The sequence below is a fragment of the Entamoeba histolytica genome, genomic scaffold (assembly GCF_000208925.1).
Source record: "Entamoeba histolytica HM-1:IMSS scf_1104750517789 genomic scaffold, whole genome shotgun sequence".
In the NCBI taxonomy this organism is placed as follows: Eukaryota; Evosea; order Mastigamoebida; family Endamoebidae; genus Entamoeba; species Entamoeba histolytica.
In genome coordinates this window covers 23,982-44,498 of record NW_001914884.1, presented here as the reverse complement: position 1 = coordinate 44,498, position 20,517 = coordinate 23,982, and the positions used below count along the sequence as shown (strand labels likewise).

The 20,517-nt window shown below is 25.6% G+C and overlaps 7 protein-coding genes across 7 annotated transcripts, besides 2 other annotated features; 3 read left to right on the top strand and 4 right to left on the bottom strand.

The window, feature by feature from the left end:
- Window positions 1-1,553: 1,553 nt before the first annotated feature.
- Window positions 1,554-6,170: a repeat region.
- Window positions 5,618-6,170: a repeat region.
- Window positions 6,171-7,532: 1,362 nt separating this feature from the next.
- EHI_098350 (deoxyhypusine synthase, putative) lies at window positions 7,533-8,528 on the top strand (the record flags this gene model as incomplete). Its single annotated transcript, XM_648522.1, has 1 exon — window positions 7,533-8,528. The coding sequence occupies one exon, from the start codon at window positions 7,533-7,535 to the stop codon at window positions 8,526-8,528; it is 996 nt and encodes a 331-aa protein (XP_653614.1).
- Window positions 8,529-8,718: 190 nt separating this feature from the next.
- EHI_098340 (Importin beta family protein 3) lies at window positions 8,719-12,012 on the top strand (the record flags this gene model as incomplete). The annotated part of the gene is made up of 1 exon (XM_648523.1): window positions 8,719-12,012. One exon carries the CDS (start codon window positions 8,719-8,721, stop codon window positions 12,010-12,012), a length of 3,294 nt encoding a protein of 1,097 aa, XP_653615.1.
- Window positions 12,013-12,192: 180 nt separating this feature from the next.
- EHI_098330 (uncharacterized protein) lies at window positions 12,193-13,752 on the top strand (the record flags this gene model as incomplete). Its single annotated transcript, XM_648524.1, has 1 exon — window positions 12,193-13,752. One exon carries the CDS (start codon window positions 12,193-12,195, stop codon window positions 13,750-13,752), a length of 1,560 nt encoding a protein of 519 aa, XP_653616.1.
- A 70-nt stretch (window positions 13,753-13,822) lies between these two features.
- EHI_098320 (SP-RING zinc finger domain containing protein) lies at window positions 13,823-15,043 on the bottom strand (the record flags this gene model as incomplete). Its single annotated transcript, XM_648525.1, has 1 exon — window positions 13,823-15,043. The coding sequence occupies one exon, from the start codon at window positions 15,041-15,043 to the stop codon at window positions 13,823-13,825; it is 1,221 nt and encodes a 406-aa protein (XP_653617.1).
- Window positions 15,044-15,127: 84 nt separating this feature from the next.
- On the bottom strand, window positions 15,128-15,856 carry EHI_098310 (microfibril-associated protein, putative; the record flags this gene model as incomplete). Its single annotated transcript, XM_648526.1, has 1 exon — window positions 15,128-15,856. The coding sequence occupies one exon, from the start codon at window positions 15,854-15,856 to the stop codon at window positions 15,128-15,130; it is 729 nt and encodes a 242-aa protein (XP_653618.1).
- Window positions 15,857-15,934: 78 nt separating this feature from the next.
- EHI_098300 (U2 snRNP auxiliary factor large subunit, putative) lies at window positions 15,935-18,073 on the bottom strand (the record flags this gene model as incomplete). The annotated part of the gene is made up of 1 exon (XM_648527.1): window positions 15,935-18,073. One exon carries the CDS (start codon window positions 18,071-18,073, stop codon window positions 15,935-15,937), a length of 2,139 nt encoding a protein of 712 aa, XP_653619.1.
- A 68-nt stretch (window positions 18,074-18,141) lies between these two features.
- On the bottom strand, window positions 18,142-19,489 carry EHI_098290 (hexokinase; the record flags this gene model as incomplete). The annotated part of the gene is made up of 1 exon (XM_648528.2): window positions 18,142-19,489. One exon carries the CDS (start codon window positions 19,487-19,489, stop codon window positions 18,152-18,154), a length of 1,338 nt encoding a protein of 445 aa, XP_653620.1. The 3' UTR covers window positions 18,142-18,151.
- Between the last annotated feature and the right edge of the window lie 1,028 nt (window positions 19,490-20,517).

Here is a 20,517-nt window from a genome sequence, read left to right as displayed (position 1 = left end):
TCTTTGAACTGTGTATTTTAAATTAAAACATCTGTATATTATAATTATATTTTAATCAAATCAATTCAATAATATGTATTTATCATGTTTCATTCTCTTTTTACATATTTAATTCACCAATTTTGATTTGGTTTGTTTTCTACTTTTCATCAATGTCATCATTACTTTTATAATTAATACTGTTGCATTAATTATATACTATACATATAAAATCTCTTTCATTCATTTTGATGTGATTTAATTTAATGTCTTTAATTTTATATTCATTATTTATTATAATTTTGTATTGTTGTTACATCTCTATATTGTTTTAAATTTACTTTAATCATTTCAATATTAACAGTGTTTAGATTATTCTATCTTTGTATATATGAACTGTATTATGAAAGTTATGGTATCTATGATTTATTGAATAAACAGGGAAAATATGAAAATCATAATAAGTATTATTCATTCTTTTCAATTATCAACAAATATCGAATAATGAATGAAGTATTGAATAATGAATATATTTTTGAAGACTCTTAATGAAGGTAAATGATTAATGAAAGATTTTATGTTTTAATTTATGATGAGTTATTGATATTAAATATGAAATTGATTAATTCTTTTCTGTTTTATTTTGGTATGATTATTGCATTTTTTTGTATCATTACAAATGATACAGTTTGTATATTCCGAGTATCTGAAATAACAAACATGTTTTGTTAATAAACGATATGAATTGATAAGTAACTACTCTAAATATTATAAAGTGCTTATTGATAAATAAAAATAAATATATGTTGTCGAGTAACACTAAAATAATAACAAAAATAAATACCCATTTCAAAATACATTTAACAAACTTGAATGAATGTATCAAAGAAAGAAATACAACAAATCAATAAATTGTGGATTAATAGATATTAGTAGTAGTCATATTTTCAAAGTTGATAATAAAATTTATTTCGAATATTATAAAATAAATAGGATGATAACAAGTCATTTACAATAAATCATTAACAATTATGATATATTGATACTACCAATATAAATATTTTTATTGGATTAAAATCAGTATTTCTACAATTTACTATCATCATTATTTCGTTATTTAAATTTGTGAATGTTAATTATTGACTCTTTTATTTTACATATTATTTATTAATATATACTTCTTATATGTATTATATTCATCATAAATTTCATAGATTTAATAACCAATTCATTTTTCTTTACTTGTTGTTTGAATGTTAATTTAATTCATTATTAAATATGAGTTAAAATAGTAATGTTTAATTGATGTAACATCTGGTGAATTGTATTTCATATATTTTAAACGTCTTCTGATTTAGTCTTCAAATATTTCAATAAAATGAAATGGTATTCTTGAATAATTGTATAGATGAATATGATTAAACTGAAATTTTTTATATTCTATATTAATTTTTAACTCCAAACTCTAAATGAATAAAATAATCTACAACATCAAAATACATCTACAATATCTTTATTTAATTATAACATAATTTCATTCCTATTTTATTGTAAATATTTATTTATATAAAAAAAGATGCATTACAGGAGACACCACAAAAAATATAGAAAAACAAATAACCAAAGAAGAAATTCACATCAACCAAGAAATATAAATGACAGAAGAATGAGTGAAAATAGGTATTATCTGTATAGACAGAGATACATGAACAATCACACTAATCATTTCAATAACAATTATAACCATAAATATCATAACATTGATGATACAAATTATTTCACTCATCATTTCATTCATAATCATCGTCATAAACACTTTAATAATAATAACTTCAATAGAAATAAACAATATCAATATAAGAAAAACAAATACCATAATAACACTCAAAGAAGGTACAAACAATATCAAAATAAGAAACAAAACAGAAATCAAAGAAAAGAAATGATTGAAATACAAAACCAAGAATATTGGAAAAAACTCTTTGAAGAAGAAATTAAAATACTTACACCACAAGAAGTAGAAGAAATTAAAAATACCAAGATTAAAGAATATACATCATCAACAATATGGAGAAGATGGTATTTTCTTGCACGAGAAAAAACAAAAACAATCAGAATGGAAGAAGAAACTATTAGTATGACAATGGAAGAAGACAATAATCAATACAACCCAATTGAGATTAATGATAATAAAATATACAATAACTATGTAATGAGTATTGAAATAAAGATAAAGATGACAAAGAGTTTAATAAAAATAAAAGATGATCAATGAAGAGGAAGAAGAAAACAGTAAAAACGAAAGAAGAATAGAAGAAATAGAGAAAAAAGTGGAGGAGGATATGAAAGAGAAAGAAGAAAAGAAAAAGGAAATACAAATAAAAGAATAAACCATTAAAAACTAACAAAAGATATTATGACATTAAAGAAGAAGCATGAGAATGAGATAAGCACAAAAAACCACGAGTGCGATAAAAAAATATTCAAATTCCATGATGAATCTGAAAGGAAAAGGTTTGAAGTAAACAATTTAACACAACAATTGCTCTTCCTGAAAGATAAATTATCTAAATTAGAAAACGAAAATACACAAGAAGAAAAAAAGAAAGATGAGGTAACTTACAATATAACAGACTCATCTGAAACACAAATTGTGAATGACCTCACCCCCAATGTGGTAGTAGCTGATGAAATATCATCAAGTGAAGATGATTTTCAAAAAAAAAAGAAAGTTAACGCAGAAATTCATTGAAGAAATGGATATTCAGCATAAGAAGATCACCACATTAGAATTAGATAATCAAAAAAACGGGGGAAGCAAACAGATAGAAAAGAAGAAATTTTAACATTTTATAAATGTTTTGCTTTGAAATTATTTGAAAGAAAATTAAGAGTCAACTAAAAGAAGAAATAATAGAAAGATTAATACATGAATTTGGAATTAAATTAAATGATATTAATGAATATAAAGAAATAATAAAGAAGATATTTAAAATAAAGAATGAAAATAAAAGAGAAATCAATAGAATAATGGAGGAAGAAATAATAAAACATCAATGTCAAGATAATGAATTAAAATAAACAATAACTAAAATGAACAAGAAAGAAAAAGAAGAAATAGAAGAAGAGGAGGTAATGAAGATATTTAAAGAAGAAGAAATGAAAGAACAAGAAGATGTACAATTTATTAATTATTATTACAATAAGAAGAAAGTACATCAAATAATTAATATTATTAATAAAAATGAAATAATAATCAATACATTAGATGATTACTACCATTATATTAAATCTGTAGCTTCCACTATTAACATCATTAATAAAAATAAACAAGAAAGAAGTAGAAAGAAAAGTATAGAAAGAATAAAACAATCAAAAATATGTAGATTAAGAGATTTACTTCATAATAAACAATATATGAAATTAAAAAGAATATTACATATTAATAAATATGATATATATCATATTAAAATAAAAACAATTGAACAAATAAACTATTATAAATACCTCCGAAAGATGAAAAGAATAGAAATAGAAATAAGAAAGAATAATTTGAAAAGAATAAGATGGAAATATAAAATGATGAAATACGGAAAAAGGCAACATCTAAATAAATCTAAAGAAGATGAATATCTAGATAATATCTCCACTATTAATTTCTGGAAAGGAATCTATGAAACTAACACCAATATAGACTTCCTGAATATTAATTTATATGAAATATTAATTGAAAATAGAATTAATAATAGAATGTCATTAATCACTCCAAATGAACTAGATTGTGATATTAAATTTATTGCTAACTGGAAGGCACTGGGAGTTGATAAAATACAATGATTTTTGATTAAATATTTAGAACAACCAATGAAATATTTATTAAAATTATTTAATGAATGGTTAAACAATCCTAATGAAATACCTCCTCACTTTATTCAAGGAATAACAATATTAATATATAAGAAATGAGATAAATTAGACAAACAGAATTACAGACCAATAACTTGCCTAAATTGTCTGTTAAAAGTATATACATCAATATTAAAGATGAAAATAGAAAGCAAATTGATGTTAAATCCAATTGAAAAACAACTTTCATTAAATCAAATTGGATGTAAGAAATACACATATGCATCAAAAGAAGGATTATTATATAACACTATAATCAACAATTATTAATAAAGAATAAATAGAAGTGGGTAGAAACATATTATGACGTCTCCAAAGCATATGATAGTATTAATCACCAATGGATTAAACAATGTTTAATATATTTTAACATCCCACTTGTAGTAATTAATAGTATATTATATATATTAAATAATACACAACTTAATTTGTATTATAATCAAGAAAGTGTAGGTATAATTAATGTAGAAATATGAATAATACAAATGACAGCCTATCTCCACTTTTATTTGTATTATCTATTGATATATTATCTAAACAATTAGATAAACAAATAAACAAATTAAATATTAAAATGAATTGAGAAGAAAAACAAGTCTAGTTAAACCACATATTATATATTGATGATTTAAAAATAATGACTAATAGCCTCGATGAAATGGAAAAAGCACACAAATTAACTAAAGAAATATTTAATGCAATAGGATTAAAAATTAATGTAGAAAAGAGTGTGATAATGACTAATATTAATAGTCAAATAAATGGAGAATTAGCTGAACTACCAAGAGTAACTAATGATAATCCTTATAAATATCTTGGTATTGAAATAGGAGATAAAGTAAATATTAATAAATATTGTACAAGAATATTAAATGATGTATCTTCTATTCTATCATCATTAAACACTATGAAATATAGCATTCTCAATACAATAAGAAATATTAATAATGATATAATCTCCAAATTAAGATATGGATTTAGTATTGTCACATGGAAACTATGAGAATTGGAGAAGATAGATAAACAAATAAGAAATTCATTAATACAACTCCAATTATATAGTAGAAATATTCCCAAAAGTAGATTATATGTTAAAATAAATGAATTGGGATTAGGATTAATGTCATCAAGAGATGAATGCGCTAAAGAATTATTAAGAATATATTTAAAATATAAATATCAAATACATGAATAGGAGAAATGATAGAAGCAATAAAAGAAAATTCAAATTGAATAATTAAAAGAATGAAGAAAGCATTTTGTAAGAAGATTAATTTTAATGAATTAATGAATGTAATAGAATTAAATGAAAGAAAACACAATGTAAAGGAAATATTTGAATGGATAAATAATGAATTAAATGATAGATATTTAAATGAATGGAAAGAAAAGAAATGTGGTGAATATATAAGATGTGCAAATGGCACTTTCAATGATAAGAAATTAACAGTAGCCACTTGGAGGTCATTAAATATAAAAAGAAATGCATTCCTCCAAATAGTAAAGATGCAAGAAGGAGTAACTATGACAGGAAATATTAAATCAAAAATACTCCAAAATGATGATTTAAAATATTGTAAACATTGCCCTAAAACAATTGCATCTATTAATCACATATTGTTAGGATGTAATGAAAAAGAATCAAATATTAAAACATGATTATGTTTGTAAACAAATATATAAACATATTAATTACACAATTTACTGAATTTGATGCAATTGATTTTAATAATCCTCATAAATGTATTAATAATGATGAAATGGTTATAACTTACAATAAAGATTTATTGGTTAGTGACCATTTTTCCATGATAAAAGACCAGATATATAATATCAAAATATGAAAGAAAAGAAAGGATATATTATAGATGTTGCTATATGTCAGGATAATAATTTAGAATTAAATTACATTCACAAAATAAATAAATAAATACAAAGAATTACAAGAGAAAATAAGAAACAATAGAGAAATAATATATGTAGAAATAATACCTGTTATATTATCAATAAATGGATTAATACATAAAGAATCAGTAAGAAGGGTAAAAGCACTGAAATTACAATTAGACTTTTCCAAAATCCTACGAACAATAATAATAAAAAATATGAAAGACTTAATGTTTTACACATTCAATTTTGGCAACACATTAGAAGCAGAACAATCTAATGAGAGTGTGCTAGAAATGAACTTTATTACACCAATAGAGCATATTGAAGAAACTAAAATAAACACTTCTCAATATTCATAATATTCAATTGTGGATATATCTAATAATTGACCTTTTATCTCTATTATCTCTATTATTCTTATAATTTTTCTCTCATGTTTGTTGATACTTTATTTCAATTGTTTTTGAAGACAATTCTAACAATATTATATTCTTTCATGATAAAATTTTTATAACCATCTTATTAAATGGAGAATATATTAATTATCTTCTTTGTATTTTAATACTCATATTTATATAGTTTTCATGAAATTCATCACAATAATTCATTCTACTTAATTTGTCTTTTCTTTTTATTAATTCAGTGAATTATAATGTCATAGTTATTTGTATAATAATGATATATCATTTATGAAATGATTTGATGAAATAGAGTTAAATTTTCATAATATTCTTGAATAGTTTTCTTTATTTTTGTTGATAAACGTTAATATTCCTTCTTTGAATAATAAAATAACAATTTATGATGAAATTGTTTGATTCAGTATCTTCTTTATTATTCATGTATATTTTTACTTTTTGATAGTTTCATTATTTTTGTTTAATTTAATTGTTAGTTCATTATTAAAATTATTCATTTCTTTTGAATCTCTTTGATTGAATACTTTTGATTATATTTTCTTTTATTTTTTTTATTTAAAATATTCTTATATATCATTACTATATTCTTGTATTTCACTCTCACTTCTCATTTATTATTTTCTTTATTCCTAATGAAGTCCAATGAATTTAATATAATATGAATAATGTTTTCAAATATATTGAAGATTCCTGTTCATTTTAAAAGACACTAAAGATGAAATAAATACCATTTCTTGATTGAATAATAACTTAAATAATATCAAATAAGAAAAATATTCATAAATAATGCGAATAGTATATAATAACGTTATGATAATTCATTACTTAGAGTAATAATAAAGAATATTTACAGACCAACCAAAATACTTCAATTTTACTGACAAAAGAAATCAAATATATTAATTCACTTAATTACACTCATAAATAGAAAATCATCAAACACAATATGATTTTAATTAAAATGTTAAAATATGACAAATATGTATTTTAAAAATACACAAAAACTTCAAACCAAATCTCAACCAATAGCTATTACACTTTTCATTCCATAAAAGGTTATTAGATTTTGTTAATTCTATAACATTTTAAAATATCGTAATAGATTAAATCAAAAAAAATTCTGTTATTTAAAACACAATATTATATTTGTAAGCTTAATTTATTTTTGTAGATAATTTATTGAGTTTCCCCTCATCATGTAACCCAAACATGATATTTCTTGTTTAAGTTTATCAATATGTTAAATAGTCTTAGTGTAAAAATGGAGAAAATATTGGAAAAAATAAACAACCCTTAAAAACAGGGTTTTTTAAATGAAGAGACAACCGATAAAGACGAATGACAACAACAATTAAAGGATATGACTTTGATAAAGGGATTAATTATGAAGAGTTAGTTAATAGTTATCTTACAACTGGAATCCAATCAAGCAATGTTGGCAGAGCAATTAATATTATAAATAAGATGCTTACTTGGCAACCAAGTGAAGAAGAAAAAAAAGAATATGTTGAGGGAGATGAAAGATTAAAACGTTGTACAATTTATCTTGGATTCACTTCTGAAATGATGACTTCAGGATTAAGAGATACATTTAGATATCTTGTAGAACATAAATGTGTTGATTATATTGTTACAACAGCGGGGGCTATAGAAACTGATATTATGAAATGTTTTGGAAATATGAATATTGGAGATTTTTATATGAAACCTGAAGAAGTTCAAGGAGAAAGACATGGAAATATGATTATACCAAAAGAATTAATTGAGAAAACAAAACAATGGCTAAAAGAATTTATTCTTGACATTCAAGAATGCCAAGATACTTCTATGCCATTTACTCCTTCTCAATTAATTACTATGATGGGTGAACGATTAAATGACACAACTTCTGTAATAACATGGGCAGCAAAAAACAATATTACTATATTTTGTCCTGCATTAACCGATGGTTTATTTGGTACCTGTATTACTGAACTTAATGAAATTAATCCTGTAAGGTTAATGGTTGATCTTGTTCAAGACCTTCGTCTAATCAATTCATCAACTATACATTCTGTAGAAACTGGTGTTATTATTCTTGGGGGTGGTGTAATGAAACACCATATTATGAATGCCAATTTAATGAGAAACGGAGCAGACTTTGCTGTATATATTAACACGGCTGGTGATTTTGATGGTTCAGATGCTAGTGCCCGTCCTGATGAAGCAGTTTCATGGGGTAAAATTAAAATCGATTCAGAAAATGTTAAAGTCTTGGCTGAGGCTTCATTAGTTTTTCCACTAATAGTCTCAAAAACATTTGCAGTAACAAAGAGATTTGATGGTAAAATTTAGAATTGCTAAAAGGAATCTAATTGTTCTTTTTAATGTATTTTTGTCTATATTTTAGTTATATATAACAATTTTTTAGAGATAAAAGTAATAGTGATGAAAATGAATCTAATGAGTTTAAAAAACCCTAGGGTTAGGATTTTAGAACCCTTTTTGAGGAACAAACTTTTTATAAAGAATATCCTTGTTGATAATGCAATTTGAACAAGTAATTTCTGCCCTTCAGTCACCAAACAACGAAGTAAGAAAACAAGCTGAACAATTATATAATGAAGCACTTGAAAAAAATTCAGACTCATTTATACAATCTCATTTTGAAATGCTTAAATCACAAAACGAAAATATTAGACACTATGTATTAACAATTTTACATGTTTCATTAAGTAAAAATATTGAACCAGTATTATTTGATCGATTAAATCAACAAATTCAAGCTACAATGTTTTCAACATTAATTGAAATTTTTAAGAACGAAACTAGTTTAAAAGTAGTTTCAATGCTTGCAGAAGTACTTTCAATTATTTGTATGTCTCTTTCAAAGAAAAAGGTTAATGTAAATCCTTATTTTAATACCACTATTGAATTAACTAAATCACCAAATGAAGCACTTAGATTTTTAGGATATACTACAGTGTCTCAACTTATTCTTTTATTAGAGCCTCAAACACAAGTTGAAGCAACAGGAACATTAGTACAACTTCTTAGTTCTGGAATGAATGATACTTCTCTTGTTGTGGCACTTGCTGCTCTTGATAGTTTTATTTCATGTGTATTAATGTATGATGATCCTGATTCTCCTCTTGGTGAGTCACAAGGTAAGTTTATTGTTCTTATGCCTATTGCATTGCAATTATTTGGTAAAATCATGAATAGTGGTAATCTTAAATTAATTACTAAATCACTTTCAACTGTTGCACAATTTGCTTATTTACCAAAAGAATTTATGAAACCATATGTTATGGTATTTGTAAGTGGGTTATTAACAATTTCTTCAAATGAAAGTATTGACTTTGAAGTACGTATGACTGCTATGAGCACAGTACTTGATATTGTTGAACCTTTCAAATTACTGTTTAAGAGAGAACCAGTTGCATTAAATAATGTACTTTCTCATTTATTTACATGGTTATGTATTCTCAATGATGATGTTGACTCATGGAATAAAGGAGAAGAATTAGATGAAGATGCTGCTGATCTTGCAAGAGATCTTGTTGATCAGTCTGCAGATATGTTTGGAGGAGAATGTATGTTTATGTTCATTAATTCTCAAAAATTAGATAATTGGAAGAAAGAATGTGCTTATTTAAGATGGATTTATATTACTTTAAATGCAGGAAAACATTTTTATAAGAAGCATTTAGATAAGTTATTTGAAATTATTAATAAATATTTACTTCATCAACATCCAAGAGTTAGAAATATGGCATTTTTATTGTTAAATGAGATGATATGTCTTTTCAAAAAGAAATGTAAGTCATACGTTTCACAGATTTTCCAAGTTATTAAACAATCATTTAGTGATGCTTTTATTCCAAATCAAATTAGTGGGTGTGATATTATTTCTTCATTTATTGATGTTGAATTAGTTAGTCAATCTGAATTCCAAGAAGTTCTTATGTCTATGTTACAATCATTAACTAACTTTATTACAACTGCTCAAAGTACAAAGTTAATTATTGCTGCATTTGCTTCACTAAACTTTATTATTCATTTTATGAAAAATATGCTTGATCAATATTTTGCCATTTTAATGAATTTCTTTAAGTCTAAAGCACAACAATTAAATCAAGTCATTTTAACAGCTACTGATCAAAAACAAAGAAAGGAAATATTAAAAATTAAATCTCGTCTTATTGAAGGACTTTCTATGTTGGTTTATTCATGTTCTAAGAGTATTACAAAACAAGTTGCACATGAAATTTTCCTTGAAGTTTATAATGTATTCTCTTTAAAGGAAGAAGAAAGAGAAGTTTTAATGCCATTTGCTGAAAAAGCATTTACTCGACTTGCTGGAGTATTGAAGGATGATATTCAACCATATTTAAATACTATTGTTCCAATTATTATTTCTAGAGCTTCAATGAATCCAGAAATAACAGTTGGAGATAAAGAAGAACAAGTTGATGACGAGGATTGGGCTAATACAGTATTCCAAGGAATGAATATTGGAATTAAAACTAGTCAAATTGAGGAGAAAGCTGATGCTATTTCTACTCTTGACTTATTCGTTGATGATCTTCAAGAATTAATGGTTCCTTATGTTGAGTCTATGAGTCCATTAATTAAGTCTATGAAATTTATTATGGATGATACTGTTCGTTTTAAAGCCACTACCTTGGTTGGAACATTGTTTAAGTTAAGACTAAAAGTGTTAGTTGCCCAAAACAGACAACAGGCTATTGCAGCAATGAAATCATCACAATTCTATGTTAATGCCTTTACTGCATTTGTAAAATATATTCCATCAGAAACAGAACCAAGTGTTGCTTTACATAAAATAGAGACATTTAATACAATGATTAAATCTCTTGGACCAAATGCATTAAGTTTAGAAGAATTGAATATGATATTTACTATGTTTGCTGATGTATTTGAAAGTTATGAAAATTCGACAAAGATGAAAACACAACAACAAGAATCTGTCCAAGGATTAACTGAAGAAGAATTGGAAATTCTTGATCATTCAAATGAAACAGACTCTGATACTATTATGGCTTGTCAACATTTATTCCAAACAGTTATTAAATTAAATGAACAATATGTTAATCCATATAATACTATTCTACATCAATGGATTATGAAATATTATAATTCTGGAAATGCAGATTATATTTCTACTTCTATTGTTTATATAGGTGATTTAGTAACTGTAGGAAAAAGATCAGACCTTGTTAATGATGTTATATCTCAATTTATCAATTATATCTCATCTGACAATTCAGATATTCAATTCAATGTATTATTGTCCTTAACTGAAATACTTAAATATTATCCAGACAATATTATTCAAAATTTCTTCTCTCCTTTAGCTCAAAAATTAAAGTGGTGCGAGCAATTAAGAGGACAAGAAAAGAATGATATTTATGAAGCATCCTTACTTTGTAAAGGATCATTATTAATTTGCCATCCAGAGTTATGTAAATCAGTTGGAATTAATATTATTGATATGATGAATGATTGGTTTGGATCAATTATGAATATAAAGAATGTTAAAGACATGGCATTATGTCTTGTTATTTTTGCTTCAAAGAAAGGATCTTTGATTGTTGATACTCCAGAAAAACTTGCTCATTACATTAATTTCATTGGAAATACATTAATAGAAGATTCTATTGATGAAGAGTCTTCTAACATGTTAAAAGAAGTTCTTATGCAATTTAAACAAAAGTTCCCTGACCAAGTTTTTACACAAATATGGCAAGGTATGAGTATTGAAGCAAGAGAAGAAATTTATTGTTTATTGGATAATTCAAGCCAAAATGCATAATGAAATGAATGAGTTATATCCAAAAATAATTAAATGAAAATTATGAGTTTTTAATTTTTTTCTATTAGAAAATGAGTTATTTATTTTTTGTAGAAAAAAGAGAAGTTTGTAAAAAATATTTAAGTAATTCCAAAAAAACTCATTTTAAGATGAAACTGAATTTGATAAAAAAAGAGATTGATGAAACAACTCTCAAAAACATCAGAAAATCCTCTTCAGACATTACACAGATCAATAACATCAGAAGAACTTAAAAAGAGAAGAAGAGCAGAACGATTTGATTGTCCATCATGTATAGAAATGCAAGGATATATTAGTGTATTAGAAGAAATTATTCAAAAGAAAAACACTATTATAGCAAAATTAATGAATGAAAAAGAAGTTTATAAAATTTTTGATGAATTACGTCAAGCAAATGATCCAAGTGTTTATGCAGAAGATACTATTGAGACATTAATAAGTTTTATTGAAAATAGAAATATTGAAACAAAAAATAATGTAATGAAAAAATGGGAAGTAATGCTTCAATCAAGAATTTCTAATGAAAATAAAAAAGTTCTAAAAAGTTTTGTAAGAAATAAAGTTAAAACTAAATATCAATATATTGATATTGGTGATGAAACTACTACAGAGTCTGATGTTCAAGATGATTCTACAATATTAGAGCCATTAGATGGAATGGATTATAATCGTTGTGATCAACCAAAACCAAAAATTAATGAAAAATTATTTGGATGTTTAGTAGATGATTTTACATCATCACAAATACTTTATTATCAACAATTCCAAATACTTACACAACTCTTTATCTCTCCTCTAAGAAATTTACAAATGGCAAAAGAGTCAATTAAATTATTAGATAACTTAATTCCTCCAATGATGATGGTTGAAAGAAAGGTTTCTCGTTGTTTACAACTAAAAGATGAAACAATGTGGCAAACAATAAAAGAATGTATTAGTGAAATGAAAGTGTATATTCCTTATATTTCAACATTAAAAACAACAACAATAAAAGCAGATATTGTTGAATGTTGTATGTCAAAAGAGTTTAAAAAAGAACAACAACCTTTAATAGCTAATTTCTTTAATAAAAATGGATCACAACAATTATTACCTGTTACTGTTTATTTGGAAGCTCCTGTTCAAAGGTTTTTTAAATATCCAAAAATTTTTGGTAATTTATTAGCTTCTGTTGATCCAAAACGTCATGACTATGCCATTATAACTTCTTGTTATTTGAATATAAATAAAATGGTTAAAAAAATGGGAGATTACCAGACAAACCAAGAAGAACAAAAGAAAGTTATTGAACTTAGTCATTTATTTAAACAAACTCAAACTCAAATTCTTAAAGATGGAAGAAAATTATTATATTATGGTCCTCTTAAAATTATAGAAGAAAAAAATGAATGGAATATGTGTTTTTTGTTTAATGATTTATTTGTTGTTTCTAAAGCAATTGTTATTGGAGCTCTCGGATTAGAAAAGGAATCATTAATGAGATTTGAAAATGCTCCAAGTGGGACTGATTTATCTTCATTAATGCCTTATAATTTTAACGAAATATTGTGTGTTTCCTTATCACATTTCTTATTGAAAAAAGTAGTTGATTGCAATACAGCTACAAACGCTTTTATGATTCAAGTTAATGACATTCAATTACACTGTTGTTGTGTATCAGTGAAAGAACGTCATAACTGGATTGGTTCATTGTTATTAACACAGAATGGAAGTTATTAATAATCATTGTTAACATAATTTAACTAATTTAGGTTATAACTATTCAATAAAAATTCATTTATTTAACATTTTACAATTCAATAGGATCATCTTTACTTTCTCCTTTTCCTTTAAACAATGATTGTATTTGAGGCATATGGTTCAATTGTAGTTTTTTTGTTGGAGCTATTCCTTTTGTCATTTTGTCAATATTACTTAATTCAGAATTTCCTATAACTTGGTTTAACGTATTTGGAGCAAATGTCCTTTTTAGTTGAGTTATTTTAGGTTTTGTTGCTTGTTCTTTGGAAAGGTGAGGGATAGTTGTTGTTGTTTGAAAAGGAAAAACAAATAATGACTTTGATATTTTTGGTAAAGATAAAGTAACTTGTTTCTTTAAATATTTTTGTTCTTCCAAATCAGTTTGTTTTTCTAAACTGTCATTAGTTGTTGTGTCATGAATTTGAGTTATCATACCATCTGAATTAATTGATATCATTGAAACGTCATCTGAAGATTGTCTAAGTAAAGACAATATTTTATTATCTATTACAACCTCTTTAGTAGGAAGTGGTTTATAACAAATAGGACAATTAAAACACTGTTTAGTAGTAGAATTTCTAATATAATTCTCTAAATCAAAACAAGCCAAATGAGAACAATTTAATCCTCTTGCAGGAATTACTATTCTTTGATAACTTATAGGACACTTTAATGAAATTGTTTGTTGTTCTTCTTCAACATCCATTTCTTCATCCATTTCTTCTAAATCAACTGATTGTAATTCAGTACTTCTACCACATTTTGAAACAATTGATTGAACACACTCATTTATTCCAAGATTTTCAATATCAACCAATGAAATAATTCCATTTTCAATAATATTCTTAGAAACAACTGAAATTATATTTTTGCCTTCCTTTAATAAATCAGTAACATCGATACAATTAAATATTTTGAAGTTATTTACTTTTTCAATTAATTTAGGTCGAGCAAAATACTTTGATAATTCAAAACTGCTTTTATTTATTGTTATCTTTGCAAGTAAGTAAGGGGGTAAATTTTCTTTTGTTGTTAAATCAAATAATCTTAATTGGACCCTCCGTTTCCCACCTGATTCTTCTAATAACTTAAACTTAAAAGATGAGGGATCTCGTTTATGAAAAATTCCTTCTCCATTTTTGAATTCAAATGACAAGCTTGATACAGAAACATCTGCTGCTCTATTAAATCTATTATATGCAATGACACGTTTTTGTATAATAAGTGGTGAAATAGTTTCGAAATATTCTTTTGGTAGTGCCAATTCCATACCTAATTAAATTGTTTTTCTTAAAATATTCAATAAAAAAAGGGTTAGGTTTTTCAAACAACATAAAAATATTTAGTAAAAAGTTTAATCATAATTTCTATATGTTGTATCTTCTTCTTTTAAATTTGTATGTTTCGAACGACCTTTCTTTCCCCAATCTTTTGTTTGGAGAATCTTTGGTAGTAAGCTTTTATCCATCCAGTCATCTCCAGTAGCAGCGTCAAAGTCCCAATTTCCTTTAGAAACATCCCATTTACCACCATCTCTAAAAAATGACCCAATATGATAATATTTTTGCATAAATTTCCATTTCTTTCTTTCTTTTTTCTTTTCTTCTTCATGGTTTTGTGATTCTGTTGAACAAATTTCTTTTAATTTTTCCAAATCATGTTGATAATTTAATTGTTCAATATATTCTTTTTTAAGTCTTTCTAATTCACGTTGTTGCCAAGCCTCAAACTCATCCTTCCCTCCATACTCATCTCCACTACTAAATTCTTCAGTACTTTCTTCATTTTCTTTTTGTTCTAATTCTTTTTGAATTGTCATTTGAATTAGTTTTTTATTAATTTCATTTGTATTAATGTCTTGAGTTTGTTGTTTATATGGTGGAAAAACATTTTCTTTTATTTCTTTTTCCTCAATTTGTTCTTTTTTAATTATTTCCTTTCTCATGGGGACAAATATAGGTTCTTCATCTTCTTCTTCATTACTTTCTTCTTCTGTGTATTCTTCTTGAATATGAAATATATCATCCTCATCTTCATTTTTTATTTTTTCAATCCGGTGAGTTATAACCAATCCTTTTTTCATTTTCTTTCTTTTTAGTTTCTTCTCCACAAAAAATTAATTAAAAATTTCATTCATTACTTAATAATATTGTCATTATTTTCATTCTTTTATTTCTTCTTCTGTTTTGACTTCTTGAGTAATATCCCCTTCTATTTTATTTTGAGGTACTACGTTTGGAACTTCTTCTTCCATTCCACTTTGTTCCAAATAAATGCTTTGATAATTACATTCTTTTATTTCATTTTGAGCTGGTACATTTAGGATTTCTCTTGTTCCATTGTTTTGTATTTCTTTTTCTATTTTATTATCATAGGTAATATTATTTTGACCATCACAGTCTTTAGTTTGTTTTTGAGTAATAATATCTTTTTGATTGATAGTCTCCATTATTTCATTTTGGGGTAATGAGTTTAGTGAGTTTTCATTTGTAACTTCATGTTGGTTTTTAGTCTCTGTTTTTTCTTCTTCCATTTTAGTTTCTTGAATATTATTTTGAGGATTTATGTCTTCTTCAATTTTAATTTCTTTCAAGTCATTAGGTTGATTGTTATTTTCTTTTGTTTCTTCTTTTATTTTTTCTTCTTGAACATTTTCATTTTGATGAATGTTTTCTCTCACTTCATTTTGAAGTGTTGTATTTGGTAATTCTTTTATTATGGGTATATTTTGGTTATCATTTTCTTTTATTTCTGTGGTTGTGTTTTGAGATAATTCATTAGGAGCTTCTTCCATTCGAGTGTCTTTCTCTTCTTCATCATCTTTTTCTTCTTCCATGTATCCAAACATTCTATTTGCATATTTCTTTTCACTATAAAACCCAACTAATAATGACCTATTATCATATCTTTTTTTTATTATTTCTTTCCAACATTTAATTGCCCCTTCAATAGTTTTAAATTCAATAAAGACCCTTCCAAGACCACTTGGTTTTTTATTTTCTTCCGTTGGTCTTGGAATACTAATACTCTCAACCTCTCCATATTCCTGACATACAAATCTAATGTCATCAATTAATTCAATATATCGTTGTTGGTCAGTAAGGTCTTCTGGATATACCATATTAAATATGATAATAATTCTACTGACATGTTGGTCTTCTATCTTTTCTGATGGTTTTAATATTTTCTCAAACACAGTAGAATATCCGACAGATGAATTTAATAAGGTTCCAATTACTAAATCAGTGGTATGAGGAAACATCTTTGAAAATAGTTCATTTAAAGAAGCTTTTGGTAGGTGTTTAAATCCATCTACTCCACTACACACTTCAATTTTATTTCCACCTAAATTGATTCCATCAAAAGTTAGAATTTTCTCTTTATATTCAGGGTTTTGATATTCAAATAAACAATAACATTTTCCTTGTGGTGCCCCAAGGTCAGGATCTCTTATAACAAAGAAATTTTTTAATGGATTTAAATTCTCTAATTTCTTGCGTATTTGTTCATCAGTCATTTGCAATGGAATATTACCCATATACAAAATAGATTCTCTGGGATTTGTTGTTCCAGGTTCCATTAATTGAGAAAGACCACTAATAAATGGTAAAACAGGATTATAGTCTTTTGGTCTACGCACTTTAACTGATGCTCCTTTAATTGTTAAACCATCCAGAGACAATGCTTTGACTGCTTCTTCTAATGTTCTAAATTCAAGAAATGCATATGACCTTTCATAATTTACTTCTATGTGAGTGATAATATCACGAGTATCATTTTTATCTACATAATCTCCTCTTCTCATTGCTTCATTAAACGCATCAACAATATCTTTTTCTGATGTAGAAGAATTAATATTACCAACGTAAATTCTTTTAGCCGCTCGTTCTTGATGTACATTTAATTGTTGAGATATTTGAACAGAGTCAATAGCTTTTGGCTGTTCGTCCCATCTTGAAGGAAGTTTATCTCCGAGTGGTGATAAAGATGGAGATCTATCTGCTCTTCTTCTAATGCTTCTATTATAACGTTCTTCTTCAGGTACTCTTCTATGTCTATCTTCTCTGTCCTCATTACGACTATATTCTCTCCTTGTTCTTCTTCTACTTGATTTATACCTTATCCTATCTCTTGGACTATATTCTCTTCTGTCATACCTATCATAATACCTTCTCCTATCATCTCTTTCTCTTGAATAATCACTACTTCTATAATCACTTCTTCGACGCCTACTAACGCTTCTACTATCTCTATCATATCTGCGTTCTCTTGAACGAGACCTATCATACCTTCCTGCCATTATAGACGTTTATGTTTTTCCAAGTTCCTCTTTTTATTCAAAAACATAAATAATACGAAATTCTTTTTAAGTTGTCAATTAGTGTTTACATGCAACAGCAGCAGCAACAATGACAGCACCAAGTCCAGATCCATCTTTAGATAACTGACAAGTAAAGTTTTCTTTTGGTTGTAAAAGACGGATTGCTTCAAGATAGAATCTCTTAAATGGAACAGACTTTTCATAAACAGTACCATCAATACCAGCAGTAGTTCTTTCTTTCATATATGGAACCATCTTACGGTATAAGGCAACTGTTGCAGCTGCAGAAAGATAAGCAGCTCTTTTAACAACTGCCTCAGTTATAGCCTTAAGGATCTTTCTTTCTTCTAAAGTAGAGTCATTAACTCCAAGTGACTTTAAAATGGTGTCAACACGAGAAAGTTCAGGAGAAGTGTCTTCAACTATTTCAGTATGTCTTGATGAATATTTCTTTTTATCATTAAATTGAGTGTCATCTGGTGAATTAGAAAAAACTTCAGCATCAGCATATCGTTCAAAAATAACTTTTTTCTCAATTAATTCTCTAATAGCTAATCTTGCTAACCATCCCATGTAAATACCTGAAATCATCTTTTCATATCGTTGTTGGTCTTTATTAACGCTAACATCATTAATCATATCATCAAATCTGTTGAGTCCAAGTTCTGGAAATTGTAATCCTCCCCATTCGGTGTTAACAATCATATAATCTTCTTTATAAACTGATTTCAATTTAGAAGCAGCAAAATTTGATGTTTTCTCAATATAACATCCATTAGTTCCTGTACCAAAAATAAGTCCCATACCACATGATGCATCATCATATGCAAGATTGGCAAATGTTCCTACTGTATCATTGATAAATGCAACTATTCTAATATTGTTAACATTGATTTTTGCAAGTTGGTTATGGAAAATTTCAACAATGTCTTTTCCAATAGACTCCTTAACATCCCATCCTTTTGACCATGATTGTTGAATTCCTTTGTCTATAGCAATTTGTTCAACAGCAAAAGAAAATGTTAATCCAGCTTTAATTTCTTTTTCTTTTAAATTGTTATTTTCAACAAATTCTTTAATCTTTTGAGCAATAAACCCAAAGAATTGATCAACGGTTGTTGATGTTTTTGGCATAATACATTCAACTGATTTAAGTTCTCCACGAACACCAGGTTCAGGGATTTCTAATAATAAGACTCTAAGATTAGTTCCACCAACATCAATACCCATAAAAGTACCAACTTCTTTTCCAGTAGGAATAGGAGCATACGTTGGAAGCATTTGAAGAGTACTTGGTTTGTCTTGAAGTCCATTTTCCATCTCTTCTAAGAGTTTAGAAACAATAATTTCCATCTTTTCTTTATCAATAGCAAATTGATCAATGATTTCTTGCATTGTGTTTTATTTATCTATTTAAAAGTTCTTCTTGATTTTTTAAGTAGCAAGATTTTTAATCTTTTTTACTCAATCTATTTATGTAAAAGGAATTTGAAGTTCTGATCAAAGCCAATTGATAAAACCCCTTAAATTAAAACAAACTCTGAATGTCTCATACAACCAATTCTAAAAGAATTTTTTTAGTATTGAAAAGAAAAGACAATAGTCAAAAATAATAAAAAATTAACAATATCTAAAAAAATCTTATGAAAGAAAATAATATACTAAGAAAAGATTCTTCAAAATAATCATTGTCATAAATTCATATCTTATAAAAATAAAAAAGAAATCTTTTCAAAAAACTATATGAAGAATTATTAAGAAGCAGATATAAAATCCATGATTTATTGAAACGTTTTTAAGCAAAATGAGATTTTTCTCAAAATAATATCATTACAAAAGTGTTTTTATAACAAAATATATTTTTATGTAAACAATTCGTATCAGAAATTTTTTAATTCAAATAATCTAAATAAATTACAATTGATAGAAAAAGAGTTTCTTTGATAGACTAATTCAATTCACAATTAACAAAATGAAAATCTCTGTATCCTGTAAAAAAATGATAACAAAATTTTTTTTTTATTTTTTCTTTAATACCACAAAACCTTTTTTTCTGATATTATTTTTTATTGTTTTTCTTTTTGACTATTAACCTTATAATAAGTTTATTGATCTTCTTTATTATTTTAATGTTATTAATTTATTGATTAGTTTAATAAAAGAAACAAAATATTAAAAGGTAAAACGAAGATAAATTATAGGAGCAGTTATTACAAAAAACAGTCATTTTTTAAACTATAGACGTTTAAAATTGAAATTTAAATAACGCTATATATAACAAATTCTAAATAATAACAAAATTTTAAGAACTTAAAAAGTTATATTAAAAATGAAAAATAACAATCTTATAAAAAGTCATTGAAATCACTAAAATAAGAATTGGATAAAAATAGGATGAAGAGAATAGTAAAACAAATAACAAA